The 26,255-nt window shown below is 37.1% G+C and overlaps 2 protein-coding genes and 1 pseudogene across 3 annotated transcripts; all 3 read right to left on the reverse strand.

The window, feature by feature from the left end:
- Window positions 1-1,181: 1,181 nt before the first annotated feature.
- LOC113673404 (aggrecan core protein) lies at window positions 1,182-7,734 on the reverse strand. Its single transcript, XM_089192658.1, has 6 exons — window positions 7,668-7,734; window positions 5,932-6,021; window positions 4,284-4,718; window positions 3,924-4,068; window positions 2,034-2,211; window positions 1,182-1,617 (listed from the first exon to the last, which is right to left on the reverse strand). The coding sequence occupies exons 3-6, from the start codon at window positions 4,650-4,652 to the stop codon at window positions 1,476-1,478; spliced, it is 834 nt and encodes a 277-aa protein (XP_089048784.1). The 5' UTR covers window positions 4,653-4,718; window positions 5,932-6,021; window positions 7,668-7,734; the 3' UTR covers window positions 1,182-1,475.
- Window positions 7,735-8,891: 1,157 nt separating this feature from the next.
- LOC149035085 (uncharacterized) lies at window positions 8,892-11,164 on the reverse strand (annotated as a pseudogene). The gene has a single exon (XR_016182597.1). The product of XR_016182597.1 is annotated as an uncharacterized LOC149035085 (transcript).
- Window positions 11,165-13,055: 1,891 nt separating this feature from the next.
- LOC113673405 (receptor-type tyrosine-protein phosphatase kappa) lies at window positions 13,056-26,223 on the reverse strand. Its single transcript, XM_089192471.1, is given in 26 exon segments — window positions 13,056-14,922; window positions 15,089-15,224; window positions 15,399-15,553; window positions 15,726-15,890; window positions 16,144-16,275; window positions 16,417-16,493; window positions 16,703-16,802; window positions 17,377-17,526; window positions 17,791-17,926; window positions 18,173-18,327; window positions 18,429-18,545; window positions 19,152-19,249; window positions 19,494-19,530; window positions 19,901-19,977; window positions 20,156-20,243; window positions 20,632-20,771; window positions 21,304-21,346; window positions 21,348-21,393; window positions 21,958-22,069; window positions 22,318-22,363; window positions 22,485-22,746; window positions 23,514-23,575; window positions 23,578-23,618; window positions 24,179-24,380; window positions 25,546-25,649; window positions 26,169-26,223. Coding segments are annotated over 26 exon segments (2,814 nt in total). The 3' UTR covers window positions 13,056-14,844.
- Window positions 26,224-26,255: the final 32 nt, after the last annotated feature.

Consider the following 26,255-nt stretch of genomic DNA (forward strand, 5'->3'; position numbering starts at 1 on the left):
GAAAATTTTACTTAAGATGAATTTCTCCTTTGTTTTCTATATTCATACTGATATTTTTACCTTGTTTTAAATAAAGTTTTCATATCAACTTGGCTATGTGGGAAAAATGTTTCATGGAGGTCAGAAGCATATCAAAAGAATGAAGCTGTACCATCCGAAACACTTGAAAGCTTTTTTTCAAATTGAATTTTTTTCATGATTATTCTAATCCTTCTTTTTCAATTTTTTCTTGTTTTGAGTTTTGTTTTGACGGATACCTACCACTCTTTCACTCAAATAATCTGAAGTGTATTAAAGATATAATACCAATCAAAGTTTGCGGGAAAACGTACAGCGCGATACAACTACTGGCAGGTATTATTATTTGTTCTCAACTTTCTCACTAATTAAAAAGTACATAACAATCCTAATTCACTAGTAATCCTGATTCACTAGTAACAAGGTAACATAGTTTGTCTATCGATTAGCCATATTCCGAATGCATACTACTGGAACAAACTTATCAACCGAACATCCTACTCTCCTCGACTAATATCTTTATTGGTGGTTGGTGGCGAGAAGACTTCGCTTGGTGGCGAGTACGTTGGTGGCGAGATCGTTCCTTGGTGGCGAGTTCGCTAGTGGCGAGTCTGCTTGGTGGCGAGGTAACTGGATACCATAGGTACATTTCAATAACATGTTCCCTCGGCAAACCACTGTCATATAACTCTTCGGTTTTTTTTCTCCTTTATTGCAACGATCCATATAAATTTCTAGAACTAGGGAAATCAGCCAAAGTATGATCAAAATTTAACTTTGCGACTTTGCTTCACAGGAAAAAAAGAGATGAATAAATAAAACAATGTGGCTCCGAAATGAATCGTTCCTAAAACTTCCGCTCGGTCATTCTTTATTATTTTCATTTACGTTTTTTTGAGTTAAGAATGAATATTTGCGCAGAAAGGATAACTTATCAGCAACGCTTCGGGACAAAATATCACCATTTCTTATGGTATATAAAATACTTTTTATTATATACCACCACCATTAAAATAACCATTTGCAAGACTCTGTTCTCAAAACACTTATTGTTCATCTCTTTAGAGTTTTGACTTTCCAGGGGGCTGATCACTAAGACATTGTGCTTTGCTAATCGACTTGGAGCTCGCCGATTGAAACGCGCGAAAAACAATATGCAGATCTTGCCCTCGTACCAATTTTTTATTTACTGACTAAGCTACTGTAAGTCATCATTTTGAAAGACAACAATTTAAGCTGTTCGGAAAGACCTCTAGAATACAAAGGGAATGGAGACACACCAGGGATAAATAGCAAGAAAAACACAAAGTAGGAAGACTATGTCGACAGCACGAGATTGAGTTCTCCTTGCAAACGTTAAAACTCACAGGCAAACATAACAGTTAATTAATATTTCTTGAACTAGTTTTCGTGAATCATGTAGCGCTGAAGACTGTCCAGAGTTTGTCAACCAATTGTCAACCTTTCCAGCACCAAGCATTGCTCTTTTTACTTTTGTTTTGAGTTGTATTGCTTCCTACGATGCCAATTTTCTTTCCACAATTATCATGTACTTTTTGCATTGGATAGCGTTGGGTTCCATCATTAAGCCATCCGTATCTGCAACATAATGAAGGATCAAGGGACTATGTTTGTCAGTTAATCATTTTGAGTAAAGGTGCATCCTCGTCACTTCCACCGACACTAGGATGATGATTACGTACACATTGCGGAGGTTAGGCATTTAGTAGAGAGAAAAATCATTTTATTTCAGACAGAATACAAGCGGAAAATAGGAAATTAAGCCAGTAAAATTCCGCCGGTTTGTTTATTTTCGTTTCCTATTCAATTACGGACAATTTTCCTACCTAATATATTTGTGAAACTTCCCTACAAATAATTATAATATGTCAGATATTCCATTTTATTTATCATAGGCAGCAGTTGGAGTTAAGTGAAAGTGCTAATAGTATTGATGACTAACATGAAAACGTACGTATAAAACGAAAAAGCCAAAGCTTTCAGACAGAACTTACAGGCACAATTCAAGACCGACTTTCCATGCTGCAAACAGCTGGTCGTATGTAGCGAGAGTGGCTCTGTTTATTTCACAAAGCCTTTGGGCCTCGTAGTAATTTAGCTGATAATTTTTGCTTGTCACCGCTGCAAGGAAGACGCCTTTAGGTTTATAGTAAATCTTCATATTATTGGTATCTGGAAAAGAGACAAATAAGTAAACAAAAGCCGAACAAAACAAACTAATTGTCAACAAATAAAAAAATAACAACAACAACAAACTAAAATAATAAGTAAATAAATAAGTAAGGTTTGGAAAAAAGAAAATAATGCAACAACAAACAACGTCTAGTCAACGTCTTATCATCCATGGCCACCTCGCCGCTGTGTTGCATTTTCCAGTGTAGAAGTTGCGCTAGTGTTATTGTAATATGTGACCCTCCAAAGGAAAACGTAGACAAAGGTGAACGGACGGGCACGAGTGCAATGACACAGCACGCTATGCTTTTCACTAAATTGAATTTGCAGATATGTTCATTGTAATTGTCATGGTGTTTCAGCGTAAAAACAGTTATAAAATCAGATTAAAAGTAATCATAGTCTTGAAGCCATAACAAATTTAGGGATAAAAACTGAACAAATAGGAAGGCAACCCCAAAAACCTTGAGTAGTCGGAAATCCTCGTGTTAAAAGCCGAGCGTTTAATTTTTTCCAAAATTTCCAAAAACGGATTTCATATTAAAATTGTATTTGCTATTGCTTAAATATTTGGAAAATTTTGTTATTCGGAAGTCATAATTTGTTTTAGTTTTGCTTCCGAATACTAGTAGTTTAGAAACCCTCCCGTGCATGAATTTGCTTTGCTTTGCTTTTCTTTAAACTCATAGTCTATTGTTAACTAGATTATCAAACAAATTCCTTGAAAACTATTTTGGTACGCTCCTACATCCATTTATAATATAGTAATCTAATATTACTCGTATAGCGCCAATATCAATATTGCTATTTTCATTTATGTCTATTCATTATATTTTTCTGAGTAGACTAAAACGCAGCACAGCTGTAAGCACGTAGTCATTTAATAAAATATTCATTTAATTTTTAACCAGACAAACGTAGGCATTGCAGACCCATTTATATCAGTTGCAGTGAGTTGGGTGGCGGTGTGGATAGTTCATTGGGCTTGTAATCTCGTGGTCCCTGGTTCAAGCTCCACCCTGCTCCTCTCTGAATATGTTTTCTGCTCTCCCGAGTTCAATTCCTTGGCTGTGCATTGCACGTAGCCAACTGGTCTGTCTCCTGCCACATGGGATTTGTAAATACTACTGTTTTGTCCCAATGTTTGTTTTAATTTGATTGTATTGGCCCTGTAAAGCCCCACTAGGGGAGTGGTTAGTTAATATAATTGTTGTTATCTTTATTATCATTATTGTGATCATTACTATCATTATTATTTTTTTTTTTTTTAGAAGGACTTTTAGGACGCTAGATTTTTATTTAGAGAAAAGATATTGAATATTGCATTTTATTTATTACTACTATTTAATGTTTTTATCGTTGTTGGTTCATGTTGAAACCGTGGCAGATTTTAAAGAGGAATTAGTGAAAAGATGTTAAATATTGGTAGTGATTGCTAATAGTAATAGTAATAATAATTAGTAGAGAAACATTTTCGTGGATTATAATTCAAGAGATATTGAGACATTATGATTTTTTCTTTTCTTTCTAACAGATGTTAAGGTACAAATTTAATTCTTTTTAAGTGAAGCACTGTACATAAGTCTTTTTTATGAATATTGAATAAAGATTTTGTTAGAAATTATTATTAGTAGCAGTATTATTATTATCACTATTATTATTATTATTATTATCATCATCATCATTATTATTGTTATTAACATCGTACTTACCAACGTTACATTTGTTGTCAATATAAGGAAGCACTTTAATCTCCAGGGGACAGCTGCACGAAAACATCGTTAGCTCCGGACCATTCTCGCACGATCCCCCATTTCTGCATGGGAATGTCAAGCATGGGAAGAACTTGGACAGATACTTTGAATAGAAATGTATTTTGCCTGTTAGGACTACTCATTGTTTATCGCCTGGAGTTTCGGAGGACGTTTGTTCTGTCAAGATAAAATTGACCTGACCCTGCACCAAGTGAACGTTTGTGCGCGAAGTTTAAATATTATAGATGAGCCTTGGCAAACTGGATAGTTCCATCTTCGAAATTCTCTTAATCAAAAAAAAAATATGAATTTACTTACCCCCTTTTCCACTCCAAGATAATCAAACCCTGTTCTGCTTTGCATCCTATTTGGCTCCAAGATCCTTTCAGAATTACTGAGTTCGCAGGTAAACGTCTTATGGATCGAATCTCTTCCAAAGTTGAATGAAAGGCAACTTTGTGGATAGTTTCGTAGACACTTGAGAGCACAGTCCATTTCACGCTTCACGGGCTTGATAAAGGTAATGTTGCCCACTAGTGATGTGCTTCGTATTCTGTAAAATGCCACTTCTTTGTGGATTTGGTTGTCATTGGGGTTTGCGGTAGCAAATATCATATTTAACAGAATGAAAAGAACCAGAACTGATATCTTGGCTCTGAATTCGAGGATATATCCACGGAGAACCATGTTTAAGGGAAGGAAAACGTAACAAGGGACACTTATGATCACCAACTTTTTCCTTGGCTAGACAGTCTATGTAGAAATGGAACAAAGATATCGGTCATTTCGTAAAAGCGTTCGATATCACAATTTAGAAAATATTTACATGACTACTCTCTATAACGATCTATAAATAGAATTCTATAAACTGGTATATTTTGTTGTATATTATATATTTTTTCAATGAATGTCCATTTTCTTATTTGGACACATTTTTATACTCCCTTCGTTTATTATGCAAAGGAAAAAATGGATTAATCCTTAAATGTCAGTGTAAACTATCTGCATGGTATAATAAGCCGCAATCATCACTCGTGCCCTGGTTAATGCACAACTGTTCAGTCCTGTTCGCAGATAACACGCTAAGCAATAGTCAGAGAGTAAAATTATCCCACGACTCGAAGAGAGAAAATAAAGTGATCCTTGCACCCGCCAAAAAACCTAGAAATAGTCCATATTCAATTTCAAGGCCCCTTTCCTCAAATGAGGTTTCAGCCTAATCCCACAGTAATTCCATTAAAAACATGGATGGCGCGTGAACAATCACCAATAAGCAACGAAAAAATAATAATAATAAAAGATAAGAATAGAAGGAAAACACAAGAAAGGACATTTGCGCTCACCAACATTTTCATTGGCTGGACAGTCTTTGTAAAAATGAAACAGCGAGATCGGCCGTTACGTAAAACCGTTTCTCATCACAGTTCAAAGAAAGTCTACAAGACTACTGTCTAACGAAATAGAATTCTGTAAACTGATATATTTTCTAAAGACTTCATTTTTCAGAGAATATTGCCTTTCTTATTGACACACATTTATTTCTATCCTAATTTTATAATGCGAAGACAAAATGAAATAATCCATCAGTGTCAGTGTACACTTTCTGCATCGTAAAACTGGCCGCGATCATCACTCGTGCCCTGGTTAATGCACAACCATTCAGTCCTGTTCAAATCAAACAACCGATAAATCTGAAGTAGGCGCCTAGGTGTATGATATACGGCCATAGTGTTCTGGCAAAAAGACTGTCATATCATGTCACATGAAAAAATGACTCAACATGGCTAGCCTGCATTTAAATTCAGTTAAATTCAGAATGAATAAAACTGTTCTCAGCCCCAATCCGTCGGTGCGGTAGACACTTATTCCAAAATCGTTTGAAAATCCAAGCATTGGTCACTACGAAAAATCATTTATGTGAGATATTTAAGCAGTTTAATGGAGTTAAAAATCAACTTATGCTCACCTAAGTGCGACGAAAACCAGGGCGAAAACTAGCATTCTTACAGCCTCGAGTATAACATCTGGTTAACTTGGAAATAATGAGATTCCGTCCCTGAATAATTAACGAGTAGTGAATAAAAATATGACATTGTCTGGCTTTAGTAAGGAGTAGCTTCGTATCATTTTGAAAAAAAAATGGGTAATAGAGTCTTTCGATTTCATTGATAACCACTACCGGCTTTTGAAATAGAGATAATTAAATTTATATGTATGGGGAGAATTTCGATCCATTCCCACAGCGAGGTAGATAGACCTAGACCTTGATAGATTGGGACGTCACTTTTGAATAAATATCAGTTTTCTTATTTGAACACTACAAAACCAGACGAAAATATCATGCATGAATGATTAATGAGTAGTGAATAAAAATTTGATATCGTCTGGTTTTGTAATGAGTAGCTGCGTGGTGTTTTGAAAATATAAGTAATAGAGTCTTTTCTTTTTTTTTTTTGACAACCACCGGGCGCCTTTTGAAATAGAGATAATCATATTCTACGTATGGGAAGAATTTCGATTCATTCTCTCAACGGGGTAGCTAGAGTGATCATATTTCCAGAGAGCTATTATTAATTTCGTGTCATAGTTTTTTACAATATACTGTTAGTTGCCAACAACTTCATTCTCAGTAGTAGGGCCTCTAGTTCACTCTATTACAAACTTCATGGTTAATTAATCCACGAAGAACCATGTTTAAGGCTATGAACCGTTTAACTTGGAGAAGAAATAATTAAGTCGTGGGTGAAATATCGGTCAATTATGGGCCTACACTGGGAAAAAGAGAAATTTAATGAATGTGCATAGTAAGATAACACGCTAAGCAATAGACAGAGAGTAAAATATCCCTCGACTTGAAGGGTGAAAATAGAGTGATCCATTCACCCGTCCAAAAAACTTCGAAACAGCCTATATTCAATTTCGAGGTCCCTTCCCACGAATAAGGTTTCAGCCTAATCCCACACTAACAACATCAATGCCGTCCGAACAATCAGCAATAAGCGAACAAAAAAAAAAATAACAACAAAAAAATGGAAGTAAACATAGCAAGGGAAATTTTCGATCACCAACTTTTTCCTTGACCAGATAATCTACGTAAAAATGGAACAGCGAGATCGGTCATTTCGTAAAATCGTTCCATATCGCAGTTCAAAAAAATCTACATGACTACACTCTATTACTAAATAGAATTCTGTAAACTGATATATTTTTATGGAACCTTAGTTTCCATGAATATTGGTTTTCTTATTGAACACACATTATTTTTTCCCTACGTTTATTATGCAAAGACAAAATGAAATAATCCTTGAATGTTAGCGTAAACTTTCTGCATCGTATTATAAGCCGCGATCATCACTCGTGCCCTGGTTAATGCACAACCGTTCAGTCCTGTTCAAATCAAACAACCAATATATATGAAATAGGCTCAGAGGTATGTGATATATGGCCATAGTGTTCTGGCAACAAGAATGATTTCTTCAATTCTTCAGTTTTCTATCACATAAAAAATGACACAACATAGCTAGCCTGCATTTAAATTTAGTTAAATTCAGAATGTTTCAAATTGTTCTCAGCCCCAATTCGTCGGTGTGGCAGACTCGTATTCCAAAATCATTTGAAAATTCAAGCATTATTCACTACGAAAAATCATTTATGTGAGAGATTGAAGCAGTTTAATGGAGTTAAAAATCGACTTATACTCACCTAAGTGCGACATGAAAGAGCGAAGACCAGCATTCTTACAGCCTCGAGTATAACATCTGGTTAACTTAAAATAATGGGCTTCCGTCCATGAATAATTAACTAGTAGTGAATAAAAATATGATACTGTCCAGCTTTGTAATGAGTAGCTGCGTGGTATTTGAAAAATATTGGTAATAGTCTTTCAACTTCATTGACAACCACCTTCGGCTTTTGAAATAGAAATAATTAAGTTCTACGTATGGGGAGAATTTCGATTCATTCCCTCAACGGCTGTGTGATTATACTTTCAGTGAGCTATTTTTAATTTCGTGTCATGGTTTTTATGATATACCGTCAGTTGCCAACAATTCTATTCTCAGTCGCAGGGCCTTGATGTATATATAGCCTCGAGTATAACATTCGGTTAACTTGGAAATAATGGGATTTCGTCCTTGAATAATTAACAAGTAATAAATAAAAATATGATATTGTCTGGCTTTGAAATGAATAGCCGCGTGGTATTTTGAAAAATATTGGTAGTAAAGTTTTTCGATTTCATTGACAACCACCTTCGGTTTTTGAAATAAAGATAATTAAGTTATACATATAGGGAAAGTTTCGATCCATTCCCACAACGGGGTGGCCAATGTAATTATACTTCCAGTGCGCCATTGTTAATACTTGTCGTGGATTTTATAATTAACTAATAGTTGCCAACAACTTTATTTTAAGTAGGAGGACCTCCAGTGTACTCTATACAAACTTCACAGTTAAAATTCGCTCTGCTATAGATAAAAGAGAAGCCGGTTGTGCATAACTTAATTGCAAATTGTCATTGTTTGTAAAATACAGAATGATCCTAGTACTGATATGTTGTGACAGATAACAAGCTTTTGGGTAAACATGCAAAGAAAATAAATTGTACACTCTGCAGGTAATTGGAGCTGAGCAAAGGTAACCCATCACAGACTTAGACAAGCAAATAGTATGTTTGGAAAAGAAAATAACAAACCAAAATGTTTTAATTGAGTCGTGATAATTGTCCCAACCTTTCTAAAGGGATGCTTTTCTCTAGCCGGTGTATAGAATTATGCACATGAACAGAGCAACAAGGAAAACAAATCTCCATGAACAAGTTGTGTTTCTCGGTTCTAAACCATTTAACAAAAGTTTACTACGTATTGTGTTAAGATTTAATACCTGATTTTATCATTTAAAACTATAGCCGTAACCACTAGCAACAACGTCAGTTCAAAAATAAGACTGTACCGTAAGAGGCCCGGTGAAATCTCATTCCCGTCAATTTGCAATTGTCGAATAAAAGGTTTAGAACTATTTTTCATCATTAAGCTGATGTTAACTTTAGTTATCATAAAATATTACACCTCAAATCATTGAATGTAACATAACATTTTCTTCAACGCTCTGCGGTATCTTTCCAATCGCCATGCGTACACAAAGGGATCGAGAACGAACTTGACGAAAACTAGCTGATTAAGCACTTTTTCTGTCAGTACAAGAGGCTGATACCGCTGACACCTAACACAATGCCCCGTCACATACCACACCACAGTTACAGGAATAATTGGGATGGTGGTCATCAGTGTAAACAAAAAGATAATTCTACGCATACGTTTTTCCATACTTGTACCACTCCTAATCACTCTGAAATGACGCAGCTGCAAATTCGGAGTACTGAATCAACGCGCCCTTCTTCGTTCACGTTTTTTGAAGGCCTTGTAGAGGAAAAAGTAGGATAGGAGTAAGAGTGATGCCACTAAAGTCGTGTTCACGTACAGATCAGTTTTTAGGACCAAAGGCAATGGTATTCTTGTGAACAGCATTGAAGCAAACCCTATCTGATAAACCCACGTACAGAAAATTAGTACTTTAGCACGTCGAACAGTCATCCAATTCCGGTGTTTTATGGGCTGTGACAAAGCCAGGAAGCTGTCCCAAGAAAAGGCGCATACGCTAATTATAAACACGTTCATTGTAACGATGGAAAAGGCCAACATTACTTTCCTTAATGTCATCAGCAGAGGCCCCTTGCTGAGATAGAGGTAGTAATAGCGGTACGCCAACAGCGGTTGAAGGACGGCTCCGGTAAGAAAGTTCGCAAAAGCCATATTGAAAATAAAAAAGTTTGACGGGGTGCGAAGAAGTGAAACTGTGTTCTTGGTAAATATTAGGAGCAATAGGCCGTTGCCCAAAACTGTCAAAGGCGCTAGACATGTAAATAAGATTGCGGACGGAAGGGGAATCATCTGATGTCCTTGGACAGCTTCAAGCTCTTGCTGTTGTGCCAGGGAATATTTTGCACTTGTGAAGGACATTCTTGCAGCACAGTCGACAATTGATGCTAAGTAAGAGCTTTGAAAAAAATTATTACGCAAACAAGCGTAAAAAAGTAATTCGCTGTTAAAAGTTCCGGACAGCTGTGTTGAATTTTAATTTCCCAAAACCATTGAAAGTTGACAGCTCTTTTCACCTCAGTTTTCAGGGTTTAAAAAGCTTGGATAAGAAACAAAGGAAGTACTTCATTTATGTAAACTGTCAAAGTCTACGCTTTTTGAGTTCATTGCATTTCCTATACAATTTGTTCCAGGGGTTTATATTATCGAATACTTTAATTTTTTTTTTTCATTTTTGCTTTAGCTGTATATTACTTTCTTAGCTGGGACGAAAAGGTATAATTTTTTCTTTCTTTTCTCTCATCTTTGTCTCTTTTCTTTTCGGAAATAAAGCCTTCATAAGTAATCCAGTCAATTAATTGGTTACGTATTCAAGTGAATTAAACTTTAAATCGGTTGGTGCAACAAAGAGGATGCTTCAAGAGCTGCTTCCTAAGAATAGTTTCCTATTCGTAAAGCACTCAGATCGGATATTAAAACGCTGGGAACTTTAAAAAACATTGTAAAGCTGAAATGATGACAGAAAGCCGGGTTGTCATAACTGGCAAACAAATTGAATTGACAGATAATCGGTCGAAAACTAAATCAATTGAAGAAAAGATGAATACTTTGTCTGAAAGCTGTATTTGATTTGTAAATCTCAATCAGACGTCGACAAAACCTGGATAAAACCGGATCGAATTCAGAGATCAAATGAGATTCCTCTTTATTGTTTTCGATTCCTTAACCAGCCTCTATTCCTTGTATTCACTCTTCTAAGTAACTACTTCTGTCTGTTCCAAAAGTTCAGAACACCAGAACCGAGGAACACGCCTTCATTAACGCAGCATCATGTTTATAATGTTTTTAGGACCGAGTAAAGTCCAACTCGGTCTGTAATCATACGAGTGATTGACAAAATTGGACGGCCGCGAAGTGGGAGCCCAATTTGTCTGTCACGAGTATGATTACAGGCAGAATTGGACGACGAAAAGTCCTGTTACCAATTAATCGTAATTGTTATAATTTCCGAAAACAACAAATAAATTTAGGTCAAAGATCTCTGGTAGAGACAAATGAATGTCTAAAGTTAAAAAAATTAAAAATAAAATAAAAATTAAAAAAATAAAATAATAATTTTGGAAATTCTTCAACTTTTTTTAGGATAGGTGATTGTTGCTATGGCTATTTTAATCAACTCTGTAATTGGTGGATTAAGCTGAGTGGACTTTGTAAGAATGACTACTCCAACTGTCCGATTACAGGAGTCCAATAACAGTCAACTGTCTGACAACAGCTCTACGGAATGATTAGTGAAAAGTAAAGAGGCTAATGCACCAATCACGTTTGAGGAAATTGTAACGGTTATGATTAAATGGAAAATCAGGATCACCAAAACAATCGGAGAGAATGAATTAAGGCTAAGGTTGAGAGTCTAGCCGGTAAGGATGCGAAGTGCGTCAGACGAGAACATAAAGGATTGTAACATGCGCTACGACGGGGCCACGCGAGGCCTTACGATCTTCGGCTCCAAACGGCAATTGATGGTAGTCCGATCAGGAGGAATGATTGAAGGAGCTAAACTAAACTGGCCAGAACTAAGAAGGATAAGTGCCTACCAGCACAATTTATGCTGGTATGAGCGATATACTATTCTGTGGAGTTTTGGATTTTGGTTCTGTCGATTACATTTGCGGCAAACCACCATATTACAGTTGGAAGGCAAAAAAAAATATTTTGCACCCTGACAGACCTGGACTCTTTTTGTCGTAGATGCACGTAAATAATTTTCAACACCGTAACATTAGCTAATGTCATTTTTTCATTCGAAGGAACTCGCTTTCTGTTCCAAAGAACATCTCTAGAAAGGCAGAACTAAACATTTTTAATCCTCTTCCAGCAAAAATTGTGAAAATGCTGCTGCTCGCAGTTACTTCATGGTGGTATTCAAATCCCTTGCGTTGTATTATAATGTGTCTGATGGAGACATCATATATAGGCAGATTTCTTTTCTAAATCGTACATTTAACTTTGTAACAGTCTGGTGCAACCTCGCGAAGCATACGCGGGTTATATCTCATTCGGACCTTGAGCTTTTGTAACGTTTAAACCAATGAGTAATTTCTCGATCTCAGATTTAGAGCAAAGTAGACTTGAAATAACTTGATCAGTAAAGGTTTGAAGATCGTCACGTAACTTCTCAGGAATACAAGGACTCTCTGTAAAAACCGATGAGAAGAAGTTGTTAAATTGCTGTACTTATCGCAGCTGTTTTGAGTCTTTTGGTTCTCCAGAGATAATTCAGGTGGAATAGATCGTGATTTCTTCTTAGATTTTATGAAAGTCCAGAAACGTTTAGGATTATTACTGTCGCGAAGAGACTGAACATGGTGCCCATAGCTCTTGGCGATCTAAGCGATCTTTTCGGTAGATATTACAGTCAGATGACAGGATTTCTTGATCCATTATATCAGGGTTCAGCCATGTTTCGGTTATAGCGATGATTTCTAATACCTTTGTAGCGACCATAGCTTGCAGCTCAGTTCTCTTGTTGATAATACTACGTGCATTTAGACTGCATGATTTGAGAGTCGAGGAATCGAGAGGCCAAGGGCTCAGTTGAATGTCGTTAGATATTAAAAGGAAAATAATTAACAGATATTTTCTGGTAGAATAGTGATGGCGGAGCATCGATTTCAGTTTCCAGATTTGTCGAACTTTCGGAGACTCATCCTTGGGTATGTAGCGGCCGAGACCATTTGCAAATGAAGGCCTCTGATAGATAATATCATTTCTTGGGCTTTTCAGAAACACGTTTGCAAAAAGAAAGCGTCAGGAGAAACGAAATAAGCGGAGCCACATGGAGAGCGTCCACCATAGCCAATTACCATATTGATCTGTCCCATGATGAACAAATCAAAAAGAAAAAACAAAACAAAACAAAACAAAGCAAAACATTGCGTACCCACTATGGTGATGTTGTAAAATGTTTGTTTTTATACAATAATGATCAAAATGATCAAACGCAAATTTTATTATCAATTTTTAAAAGGCCATCATTAAATCAAACACTCTTTATTTCGCCCTCCCGAAGCAGTTACAGTTTCACAACTGAAGGGCAATGTACTTCATTCTTATTAATGTAAAATCTTACCAATATACGTTAGGGACATAAAATCTTCACTACAGCCTTGATTTTATCTATTTCTCCAGTCAAGTCCTAATAGAAAAATAATAACCAAACCTATGTTTGGATCGGCTGTCATTATGTAATTACAAATACATTTTCACATAAATCTATATTAAATACAGTTAGATTTGGAAAAAAAATTTCTATGAGGACTAATCATGTTTCTAAAGTAATCTCTTCACATGTCACTGAATTCGTTGCTTTCAGTTGACGCTTCGCAAAAACTTACTCGCATGCAAACACCTCAACCCGTACATATTTCCTACAAGAGCCTCATTATAAAATAATCTCTATAAACCACTATTTAATATATTTATGTTACGATGAACTTCTCCCGTAAAAAAAGAAAAATTGTATATACATTTAAGAACTATAGTTCTACATGTAGTACTCATAAGTTACCAATTAAATATATGATTACCTATTGATTTTCCTCTTTTTTTTTAAGCAATATTAACTTGTTTTAACTTCACGTTGATGAGCAGTAAAGCAATTTTCAATTGAATGTCGCATAACCAATACGAAAGCAACCACAACAGCCAATCATAACAAAGAAAGTATCACAAGGAGTCGATGAGAACTCGAAGTATAGACAAGCAAACTGCCTGAAGCGCGGGAAAACGAGAGTGACCCACTCGCGATTGGTTTTAGTTTTTAATCTGATTGGTTGAATAAGTGGCGCAAGTTTCTTGGCCAATCACATAACGAAGAGGAGCAAAACCAAAGCAATCCCGGATTACCTTTGTGACTCAATTTAAATTTGCTTTAAATGCCCAGACACTACAGTCGCGACAAAATTTCCATCGTCACTTCTAGTTAAAGACATTTGTAGTCTTCTAAATTATAAAAGTTTAAATTCACAAATTACACAAATTGAACGTAAGAGGTTATTTCCATAAATAATCTCTTCTGAAAGCAATTTTTTATCACTTAAACATAATCAGTTTTATAAAACCAGAGATATAGAACATGCTTTGCAAGAGGTTAACAAGCGAAGTTACTAGGTTCCAAAAATTTGACCGTCTATTCCACGATTGACTATCCAGTGATAGACATGTTTGGTAAAAATAGTGTTTCTCATCGGTTAGTCTAGATTTTATCACTATTGGAACCAGACTGGCGTTGGACAGACGCGTTCCAATTCACTAATTAGGGAAGCAAAATAAAAATTATGAATTTCAAAATAGATTACTGCGCGACACGTAGAATTCACTTCTGCAGATTGGCGCATCTGTTGAGTATTGCATAAATTTTCGTTTCCGTGACTTTATATTAAAAATAACTAAAAAAAAGCAAAAATCGCACAAATTCTCTCTTTTTCTATCTAATCCTGATGGGAAGCTTAGAAAAATCAACCCCTTCCACTTCAAAGATCTGAATACTGGTTCTCCTAGACAACAACCAAACCATTCTTCGTCCAAAGGTCCTAAGAATTTTACGTTATATTCTGGTTATAAGTATTGTTCTTGTTAATAATTTCCTAATCCTAAATAGTGTTTCGCGGGACCACCGATCATCGCTGCCGCATTAACTAGCCTTGGTCCTTCGGATTTGTTTTCGCAGTTCTTCGAGTTTAACATATCCTTTTTCCCTGGCAAACCGTTTAACAACGTTTTCAAGGCTTGAAGTTTGCATAGTCATCAAACGCTGACAAGTAATCCTGGATGGCGTAATGGATGAATTTATATTCTCCCTAGAGAAAAAGAGTAAAAAGTCGTGATCAGGTGATCATTGTCCACCACCACATGGAAGATTGTGGTATATTCCCAGACACCAAAATAAAGAAAGAGAGAAAAAAAAATATATATATATACACACACACATCAAATTTACTGAATTTAAGATGGTCAAAGACTTACCGCCGTCTTCACCAGTCCCGGCCGAGGAATTCGCATGGCCTTGATGGCCTGAAACACATCAACGACCTGTTCAATCTTCAAACGTTCCAGTACTGAGTACAATGCACAAAAAGTTCCACTCCGACCCAGACCGTCACTGAATGTCAAGAAAGAAATTAATGTTAACAAGATAAAAGTTGTAACTTTAAGAACTTCCTATGTTACAGGCATCAGTAAATGGTGCAGCGGTCGTGCGCTTAACCCATCTCAACCTGTAGCAAATCATCAAGTACGAATGTGAATGTGAAAGTGAATGTATACTCCTACTAACCTGCAAACAACTGTGATGGGTCCATTCCCAGAATGTTGCTGCCATTTCTCAACCTTTGCCATCAAAGTGATCAGACCGGCCGCAGGGGGTTCTTCATTTTCATTCACCCATCCGCTGTATTGAAAAATCTTTATACGCAGACTCTTTTCTGGTGTCTGAGAGTATAAAAGCAAGAGCGTTTTTTTTTTTTTTTTTTTTTTTTTTTTTTTTTTTTTTTAGTAGTATGAATGACAAGAAAGATCGTAGTCCCTTAAAATTGAAAGACAGTTCACACAAGAAACGAATCTAAGAGTTTGAAGTGTGTCGGTGTACGCTATTCATACTCACTCTCAGGTCAGTGGCTTTAAATGTCTTCTCAGTGATTTCACTTTGATCAAAAGTTGCCTTCAAGTTATCCACACTGCTGCTGTTCGCAGCCAATCGCTGGACGGTCAACATGTCATCATAAGTCTTGGCATCAGTTTCTGAATCTGGCCAGAATTCTGGGAAATCCTGAATGGGCAAAGCGTTCGTCTTAAGAACTGAAATTTGTTCTTTAAAATAGGCAATACTTATCTCTTTTAGCAAACATAGACTATGGATGCGGATCAGCTGTTTAGCAAAATCATAAATTTTCATTTTCTTTGTTACTGTTTCTGTTCGATTATAAAATTTTATGATCCAAGGAAAAGCAAAAGCAAAAGTGTTTGAATGTGACAAATCAAAGAAAAAAAAGTATCACTCTTATCATAAACATATCCATTACCCCTTCTTGCTCCTTTGAATCAAACCACACAACACAGCAACTCTCTTGCTCACAGAGCATGCGCCAAAAGTCTGTCACGGTGGACGAAAGTGGATGTTGCGTGACAACAAAAGCATGTTGCTGCTTGTAGCCCTAAGGAGAAAAAGAAAGATACAGTCAGAGAATATAAATTAAGGACTGCTTTACGGTGTATTATGCATTATTTACCATGAAACATCGATACATGACTGATATATGTAGATGGACATTGTATGTAAGAGGAGGATCACTCACCGAAATGTGAACAGCATTTATGTACGACGTGGATTCGTTGTCGTCAATTGCTGTGAGCACCACTCGATAGCAGTCAGCTGCGTAAAGACAAAATTGAAAGGCAAACTTGGTATTTCTGGGAAAGAGGAGCGAGCTTGTTCCGTTATTTATTATACATGAACTATTACAAAAAGAAATCACTTAACAAATGGATCACTTTCATGCTTCTGCTAAAATCTATACCAAACGATTAACAACATGTAAGGATGAAAACACATCTTTTCATTAAAACTAAAATCCAACTCACTAGCTAAGATGTCAGGTGATCTGTTTTTCTCCCTATTCTCTGGATATGACGCCACAGTGCAGTGCCCTTTGTGAAGAACTGGACTTACTTTGTTGAGTCTCTGAAACAAACAGGAAATAAAACAATTACGGAACGAAAGAAGGGAGAATACATTTGCAGCCAGTCTCTACTGAGGTGAGGACCTGACATAGAACGTCAGCCTAGTAGTATGTGAGTTCGACATTTGACTTCCTCTCCAGTCTGGTCGATTGCCATATAACTTTTTTAAGATTTCATTTGATTTAGAGTGGCTCAACAAGGTTGTGGTTCGAGCCACCAGAATTTCAGGATTCTATATATCACACTGCCTTGAAAGGCAGAAATTATAATAAGGAGCTACGTGACCATACTTTGGGTGATGTTACTGTCACATACGATTACTTCAGCCTTCGAATATTAGTGTCCAATTAAGTTTACTTCGAAAGAATCACGACTACACTACATGAGAACCAACAAAGATGTCTCAGGGAGCCAGAAACCCCCATGGATTGACGCTCAAGGGGTATTTTAGCATTAAAGTCTACAGGATGCACCGCTTATAGCGAGGTGACTTAATTTTGTGGGCTCTGAGGAAAGAAAAATAATTATAGCGTCCACTTCTTTCCCAAACTTTTACAGTAACAAGGTTTAGTTACCTTGAACTCAGACTCAAAGCGAGTTATCTTTGTCTCTGCATCCACGTCACTCATCCGAGCGAGGGTGATCCTTAGGTCGTGAGCGTAGATTTGAGTGTTACCACACTGAACTGCTTCTAGAATAGCGTCATGGCAGAATGTGTATTGTTCCTAGAGGAAAATTAAAAGAACAAATATTGAACTAAGACCGTAAGGAAAAGTAACAACGATTGTAACATGTTCTATGTTGTCAGAAGGAAAAGCATCTAACTCAACCCTGCTGCGTACTGCACATAGGTATTGACGAGTGTTGAACGTGACTGACGTTTACATATATCTGTGCGCTTCGTAACATTCTATGAACAAAACCAAGAAATTCAAATCAACAACAACAACGACAACAACAAAAAAACCAAATATAGCAACAATACTCACCTCAGTTTGAACCACGGCTGTTCTACGTGTTCGCAAGTAAGCCACAAAGTTGAAAATGTCTATTGTTCCTTCTGCTTTGATTCTGTCCAACATGCTATCGATAACGATGAAAGTACCTGTTCTACCAACTCCAGCACTAGAAAAATTAGACAACTATAAACATGAGAAAGAGCCATAGCCAAGCAAAATACATAAGTAGAATTTAAGAGGACAGACAATGATGCGCCAACCTCTAAATAGATAAATACAAAAACACTGAATATAGGGACGACAGTACGTCATTAAAATCTGAGTGTACGAACGGATGGACGGATTTACAGACAGACAGGCCAACTGACAGACAAACAGTCAGAAAAGAGCCTTAAACTGGCAGACATCATACCTGCAGTGCACAATGGGAGGTCCAGCATCAGCCGGGTTATAAGCTCTGACTCGTCTTCGAAAGGACAGCAAGGCAGTTGGATATTCAGGTACTCCATGATCTGGCCACACAGTAAAGTGAAACTGTTTAACTTCTCTCTCCTCTTTTTCACTTTCCTAAAAAATACAGAACAAAAGAGAAGTTCAGTGCATAATCATCACGATACCAAGCACTGAGTTTGAATTTGAAATCAGGTTAACTTAACATCAATACTGACCCGTTTGACGTTAAATGTTCTGATGTTATAATCGGAGTAATGCTCTGACCTGACAAGCATTACAGATATGTCACCGTAGTCTTGGGTCTCATCCGGCCAGTATTTGTGACACTTCAACTAAGGAGATAATGGAGAGAAAACCGGGTGAGACACACCGGGGTAAAAGAGTTTTACCCAAATAATCTTCATGTATTAAATTTAATAGATGGAATCCGGAAAAAAAACAAAGCAAAACAAAACACAACAAAATAAAAACAACAACAACAACAAACAAACAAATAAAAAAAATAAAAAAAACGAAACGAAACGAAACAGAAGTGAAAAAAAAAAAAAGAAAAAAGAAAAACAGACCGTGTTCGAGCCTTGATCAGAGAAATCGAAGCGAATTCTAAATCAAGGCACAAACTCTCGATTGGTCCCTTGTTATACCCTTCAATAAGTTAAAATGAGTTACACTGGAAATTTGCTGAGGATGCCTGAAGTGAAGGTGGAGATAAACTAAGAGGGCATCATGCGTAAGGCAATAGTATCACTAATGTCGCTAAATGCTGTAGAATTTGAAAATATGAAAGTACGATCTGCTTAGTTTAGGCGGACATTAAGATGTGATCTTCTTAATGAAATGCCGGGTTATTAATACTTTCTGACATCTCCTTTATGAGAAGCAATTAATTTTTTTGCGAAAAGACTCTACAATTTCATGGAAATAACTCTTCCACATACCTTATGTCTCTCTTGTAGATTAGTCAGCATAACTATTGTGGAAGACTGCTTTTCCCAGACCATACGCCAAAAGTCGTCAAAGGTTGGAGGCACTGGACCTAATGACCAACCGTAAAAATGCGTCAAAGGGCCGGAAAATTGTTCATCAGCGTGGATTAAGAAAGGAAAACATTCATTGACCCAAACTAAAGTAACATGTATTACTGAGTGGAAAGATCTGAGATAATCCAAAAGAGATTGGCGAGACCTTCCATAGGCCATTTTGGTTCTTCATTATTTAATCAATATCAAGAATTATTAAACATTGAAAAAGAAACAATCAAACAAAGAAACATCACGTACCTTGACAGGCAACGTATGCATTGGGTTTGTTGTATCCCTGGACATTGACAAACAAACAAACAAACAAACAGGAAATGTTAAAAAAAGTAAATAAATTTAAAAAAATGGAAAAAAAATCAATCGATCAAAATAAAATATAAATGAAATACAAATTGTTCCAGGGGAGGAGGGGGGGGGGGGGGGGGGAGGAGGAAATTGATTAAAGAAGTCACGTACAGGTGCAGCTTTGAAGTTAGTTACCAGTGCCAAAGAGCTAAAATGAGCCACAAAAAAAAAGCGTTAGGAGATATGAAATTCTAAGAGAGATGGCTGAAAAAAACCTGGTTTTCAACGAATTACGAATTCATGCCCCCTATACTATTTTAAGTTTTACTAGCATAAGTTATCATAGGCAAAGTCTCACTCACATCAACTCTTGTAGCGTTGATATAGTCTGAGCCAGGCTCTCCTTCGATTGGGGTCAGGACGACTCTTGAATGATCATCTGTGTAAAACAAGAAAAGTTCCTGGCTGGTAGGTAATGAGTCAGAAACAAACGAGAAAACAAAGAAACACCGCTGAAAGGAAGATATGCAAAGATGCATGAAAATTCAGTCCGGCTAGCACCAGTTTGCTTAAAATCCTATCCTGTTATAGTCGTAGGTGATATACTTTACACTTACACGCAATAATGTTGCCATATCTGTTCTTAGCCTTATTTTCTGTCATTAAGCCCGCATCACTTGCATACTCCTGGCCACTGTCAAGTTTCTATGAAAAAGAAAACAAGTCAGAGCCGGTAAATAAAGATGGAAGAGAAGTACTACATGAGAATAAGGATGAAGCTAATAATCCCTGATTAGGAGGACGGTGTTGATAGTAAGGCGGACGATAACGACCATGGCAATGTTGTAAGTCTTTCGTAAGAACACCAACTTCACAACATTATAGACGGGTATTCCTGTTGGCGACTGGTTGACGATGATGATGACGACTCATCATATAAGAGGTTGCAAGAAGAAGCAGCATAACGAGGAGGCAAATAAAGGGTTACGGTGAAGTGAAAAACAGAGAGCGTAGACTTTAATTCAAAGTATGGATTGGCTCTTATTGCTTTCAGGCGACAAGGAGATATGGGAGGAAAAATAATTATGATTACATTGTATTCAATCATGTATCCACGGTCATCGGACTTGTGTAACTTCGCTACATGCTTTGCAAGCTGATCCACAAGTACGGGTGGATGATCCGCATCGTTGATGACCTCGCCTGGAGCTGCAAGCAATTTCTTCTTTGTACCTGCAATAGAAGTTACCAACTCTAAAACCCTATAGAATGTTGTTAAGCTTGTGGTCCAACGAACTTTAAAAAAAAAAGAGTTAGAAGGAATTTCTCAACATCTTTTAAAATAAAGGCATGCTTAGGCGACAAAGAGAGTACCTCACTGAAAACGGCTCAGGACAAGCAAATCCAGCATCGGTTGCTTTGAAAATATGTTTAAAGTAGTTGTTATTAGCTCTTTTATTTTATCGTTACTCTTTTTTTTTAATGATGTAATAACTGAACAGTCGTGTTACTCGACCAATTCAGTAGAGGACTCCACCTTTCTCCTGATATATTTGACGTGCTCATAGAATCTCACATCTTAACACAACTGGAATTTCATAATTACACTCGCATCCCCACAAAAACCAGGACATGCTCACTTCAGCGAGGAGGCGACAAAAAAAGCTTTTCTTTGCTATTTCCTTATTTTTCATCTCACATTGAAAAGCGTAAGAGTAAAATAATGCTTTTTGTTTGTTTGTTTGTTTGTTTGTGTTTTACGTACTGGAGCGCTTCAGCTCAAACTCCTTTCGCCTCCTTTTTTTGTTTTTTCTGACTTTCCACATCAAGGTTGGCATTGGGTGGCCTGTTGGATCTGGTTTAAAAGAAGAAAAAAAAGAAAAAGAAAAAAAGAAAAAGGAAATTAAAGAAAAGAAGCTATTTTCACTCATAAATATGTTGCAGAATTCTGAAGGGCGTGGAATACGTAATACTATGCTAAATTTCCACGCGCAATATCTCCGGATTTAATGATTCCGGTGCTAAGATTTTCCGAATTTTGCGAAAGATATCCAAGCCGGTAAGTTTTCAGGAATTTTCGGTCTACTGCCTCCTCTTCGACGACGTTATTTGCAGCTAGCACTTTCGCACTAAGCTGCTCATTGCCTCCTTAACTTAACTAAACTAGATAATGAGCGGCATGAGTAATTTTTAAAATGAATATCATGGTCTACGATTCAAAGCAAAAGCCGTTGGTATGTTATCTTCTTGACCACAGAATTCAAGAAAGAAATATTCATATTGCATAGCAACCGGTGCAACCATTCAGCGCAAACCTCTTTTGATAACGGCAACTTTTAAACTGTGGGTCGTTTGACGCATTTCACTCAGTGATCATTGGAATTATTGTTGTTTTTTTTTTCGTTAATCTGGTTATTACCTTTGATACAGAAGAAATGCTATGATGGCAATCACGATAAGTATCAGCGCTCCCAGAATACCAGCGACTACACCAACGATGTTGTCACCCTTTTTAGCGACTGGCAACTCCTCTGCAAAATATGTAGCAACAATTTCTCTATTGTTATCTAAATGCTTCTACGTGGCTCAAGCCTAGGTTTAGAATCATTCTAGAATTGGCATGGTAATCGGTATAGGCACCATAATACAAAACAGTGACCGTCAAAAATGCCGAATTGGGTGCATGGTCGCTCCCGACATAGACAGTGTACAACCCAATATCAACACAAATGATAAGACCAATAAACCGAAACAAAAGACATATAACCAAAGTACAAACCAGTTTCCGGCAGACTGATTGCTGCTGGTTTTCCTATTAGCCATTTCTGTACAAATAATAATGATAATAATAAAAAATCACCAATTATTGAGATACAGCTAGACTGCGCCAAAAAGAGACATCAAAGGTAAGGTATTGAAATGTCAAATGAAACCTTGAATACTTACCCCGTTATGTTCTGTGACTCCTCTTACATACACCTTGTAACGCGTCCCTGGCTTAAGAGGAGCATTCTCATAACCGCCGTATGTCTTCCCATTTCCAAGAACAAACTCCACGGGCAGTTTTCGTCTTTCAAACACGGCCGCAATGTAGAAACGATCGCCATTTGTTTGCGCTTCCTCGAAGCCGTATATTTTCTCCGGGAGGGGGGATGTTTCACGACGAGCTCTGGCTGATCCGAGCATTTCTACTTTGATCTCATGCCGACTGAATGGGGAAATGTTTAAAAAAGGTCAGTTTTAATGTAAAGTAGTAATAATAAACAAGTAAGTTTGGCGTTTAAATAAAAACGAGACAAATGATGTTACCATTAACTCGGCAGTGTCGCCCGGAAATATTGTTGGAAAATAAAGTTTTTGTGTCCAAGACGCAAACAAATTTGTTTATAAAATTACACACCTTCAGTCGTGAAGGTACATATTTCTGGATTATTAACTTTTCATAGTATTCTTTTTAATAGTATTCGCAGCGAAGTTTGACCAGTGTTCAATATGTTCAACCCTCTATCTACATATTCAACTTCTTAGACTAATGGATTTTCCGAGAATGTCCTTATTTAGGAGGAAGACTGATGAATTTTTACCGATTACAGAATGAAAGATGATGTTATTCATTTAACAACAAAGGTATAGTTGGAGAAAAAAAAAACAAAACAAAACAAAAAAAACTCTGAGTACTGAATTTTTCTGCAATAAGAGAAATTCCCCCCCCCCCCCCCCAATGAACGCAGTCGTCATAATTTACACTTTTGCTTTGTTTTCCAGTTGAGACCGGTCATTATCCCCCCATGAGGCTCTGCCTCCCCTTCTCCCTTCCTTATTGGCAGTCAACTTTTCTATAGACCCTCTTTATAATCTGTTAGTGACGACTGATCCCCCTCTGTTCTCCGTTGAAAACCCTGTGATGGCGATACAATAATGGCCGGAAGTAAAATTACGAAAGCCACTCTTACATACGGATTCCTTAGCACTCACATGATCTCTCCGTTAGTGTCATCGGATGGCGATAAAGAAATCGTAATTGTTGTTGTTGTAACGGATCAGCTTCGACAACTTGGGGGAGTTTGGGCGGAGGAGGTTCTGTAAACAAGAGAACAAAAGTAAAAAAAATGCAAAAATATGTCATCACTGAGATCCTTTCAGATGACATGAGAAAAAAGATTAAAGATTAAACCGGACCTTTGGTCATCTAAAGATATGAACAAACTAGTAGCCCAATTTACACATCCTAAGTAATGTACAAATCTCTACTATTGCGTATTGTCCGTCGATCTGTCTGTCTAACGGTCTATCTGTCTACCTGACTTTCTGTCTGTCTATCAATGTGTCTGTCGATCAATGTATCTGTCTATCTATCTGTTTGTTTATCTATATGTCTGCATAACTATATCTCTGTTAAGCTGTCCATCTGTCTGTCTATCTGCCCATCCGTCCCTACGCCTGCTTGTGTTATTCTTTACCCACTGCTCAGAGATTGAGCGAGTTGCTTGCTGACCCCATTCGAATTATCAAACTAAAATTCATCCCAATTAAGTAGAGAACGAAGGGGGCACATGGCATTGATGCACTGGGCCAATGTTCTACAAGCTGAACTACAGTTCCAACATGTTCACACCAACAAACAAAACATTTTCACATACGTTTTGATGGTGTCTCAACCAACGCAGAATCACTTTTGGCTCCATACCCTTTGGCTGTTTTTGCTTTCACATAAACACTGTATTGTGTACCAGGCTTCAACTTTTCCACTGATATCTCAGTGCTCCGAGAGGTTTCGTCTAAAACTATTTTATGGTTATGTTGAAAGGAAGTGTTGTATGCTCTTTTACCCTCAAAGTATACCTGAAAATCGAGGAAGATACAACATCTCAGAGAAAGACAAACAAATGCAGTGGTAATGAGAAGGGGAAAATTCGTTCTGAATTCAAAGAAAATTGACAAACTTAAACTTCAGGGTTCCGATGGTAGGAAATGGGCTGTGGTTCCTTCCTTCTCTTCCGGGTTTTTTAATTTGAAAGCCTACATGTGTCATTACTGAAAAGAACACAACACAACGGGAGCTGATGATAGAACCATAAACCTCCAAAGCGTGCTCATCACTAGGGCATTATCCCTCAAAAATTGAAGCTTTCGATTACATGAGCATGACAAAATGCATTCTAGCAGAATAGTCACCACACATTTTAATCAAGCTCGAAAAAACTACCAAATGAAGAAATTCACGACGAAACAAACACTAAACAAAAACAAAACGAGACAAAAAAGCAAAGCAAACAAAATCAGACACTCAAATAACGCAATGTGGCAATATCTCATGCAAAATTTACGAAAATCGGCTGATTTATTTTGGGCCTACAGGGCGTGAAATTATTTTTTTTTTCTGATAGCCACTTGGCTCCTAAATTTTTCAAAGTGGCAGCCAATTTGAAAAAAGTTGGTCGCCATTTCTAAAGACAAACAAAACCTCTTTTTGCACTGTCAGCGTTCTAGATAGACCCTTCAAAATTAAGTTAAAAAAAAGATCTTTAATATGCTACAAAGTGAACGCTAGAATGAACGATATTCAACGTTCAAGCTCACGTAAATCCAAGATTGTGTCTGGTTATCGATCGAGACGCATGCGCTGCGTTTTGGAAACCAACTTAACCAGGAAGTTTGCAGCGGATTTAATTTGTCTTTGCAAATCCTTTTAAATTCACAGTATATCTCTAGGTAAGATTAAGATGAAGTATTCTAGTCGACTCATTTTCAGGATTTGGTCACCAAAGTGAAAAATTTAGTCGCATTGGCGCCTGTATTGGGCGCAATTTCACTCCCTAGCCTATCTTTGTTGTAGTTGTGACTGTTGTTTAGGGTCTCACTTGACTTGTAAAAAATATCTTACAAGATTACAAGATAATTTTCAGCCAAGACTGAGATGTAAACTTGCACGCTTCGAGACCATTAGTTCGCCTGAATAAATTTTTGATAGGTTTGATATTGAACAGATTTTTGCACCGTAGCTCACCGAGTACTTGGTGATAATTCCATTGTGGTCTTGGGGATCCTTCCATGTAACAGAAATTCCACCTTTGTCAAGTTTCGTATTGACATCTCTGGGCTGACTTGGGACTACAACAAATCATAACAATTGCTTTGAGATCAAAAAATTGTATGACGAAGATACGGAACGCTTGTAGAGGAGTTAAATTGTAATCGGTGTCAAAATACTTGAATTGTTAGTGTTCCCATGCGTGTACCATTCGCGGAACAGACCTAGATCAATTATTGGTGTCAATGGAAGGGAAGAACATTTGCGCGTGTGCGAACGTTGAAACAACTAGATGAAGCGCTTCCAGGCTGTCAGAACCAAAATTTATCTCAAACGTTACAAACAGCGATACCGGCCAGTAAGTTACGGTGTTTAGAGGCGTATAACGGTTTTTGTAAATAAACAAGATACCCGTAAATGAAGCTAAAGTGTTAATTACCGTTCGATGTTTATCTGTGAGTTCATGTAAGTTTCTGTGACAGGTGCTGATTCAAAAAGAAAGCTTCACACTAACCTCAAATTTAAAAAAGGGAAAGAAAAGAATAGTCGTAGGCATTTTGACTTGCTTGAAGGCTAATTTTTTGGCGACCGCAAAATACGAAGATGTGAGAAGGATGTCAAATTGTGGCCGGCCTTTGTGATAACTGAGAGCATTTTCTTAAATTATACACACATCGCTTACATTC

Source organism: Pocillopora damicornis, chromosome 13, assembly GCF_964200805.1.
Source record: "Pocillopora damicornis chromosome 13, jaPocDami1.2, whole genome shotgun sequence".
Lineage (NCBI taxonomy): Eukaryota > Metazoa > Cnidaria > Anthozoa > Scleractinia > Pocilloporidae > Pocillopora > Pocillopora damicornis.

Bases quoted from the DNA above. Each gene is read 5' to 3' on its own strand.
- LOC113673404 (XM_089192658.1), bottom strand. From the start codon at position 4,652: ATGGTTCTCCGTGGATATATCCTCGAATTCAGAGCCAAGATATCAGTT. The intron at 4,069-4,283 runs GTAAGTAAATTC...TTCTATTCAAAG, and splicing joins ATCTTGGAGTGGAAAAGGGG to TATCTGTCCAAGTTCTTCCC. The intron at 2,212-3,923 runs GTAAGTACGATG...TCTCTTTTCCAG, and splicing joins TGACAACAAATGTAACGTTG to ATACCAATAATATGAAGATT.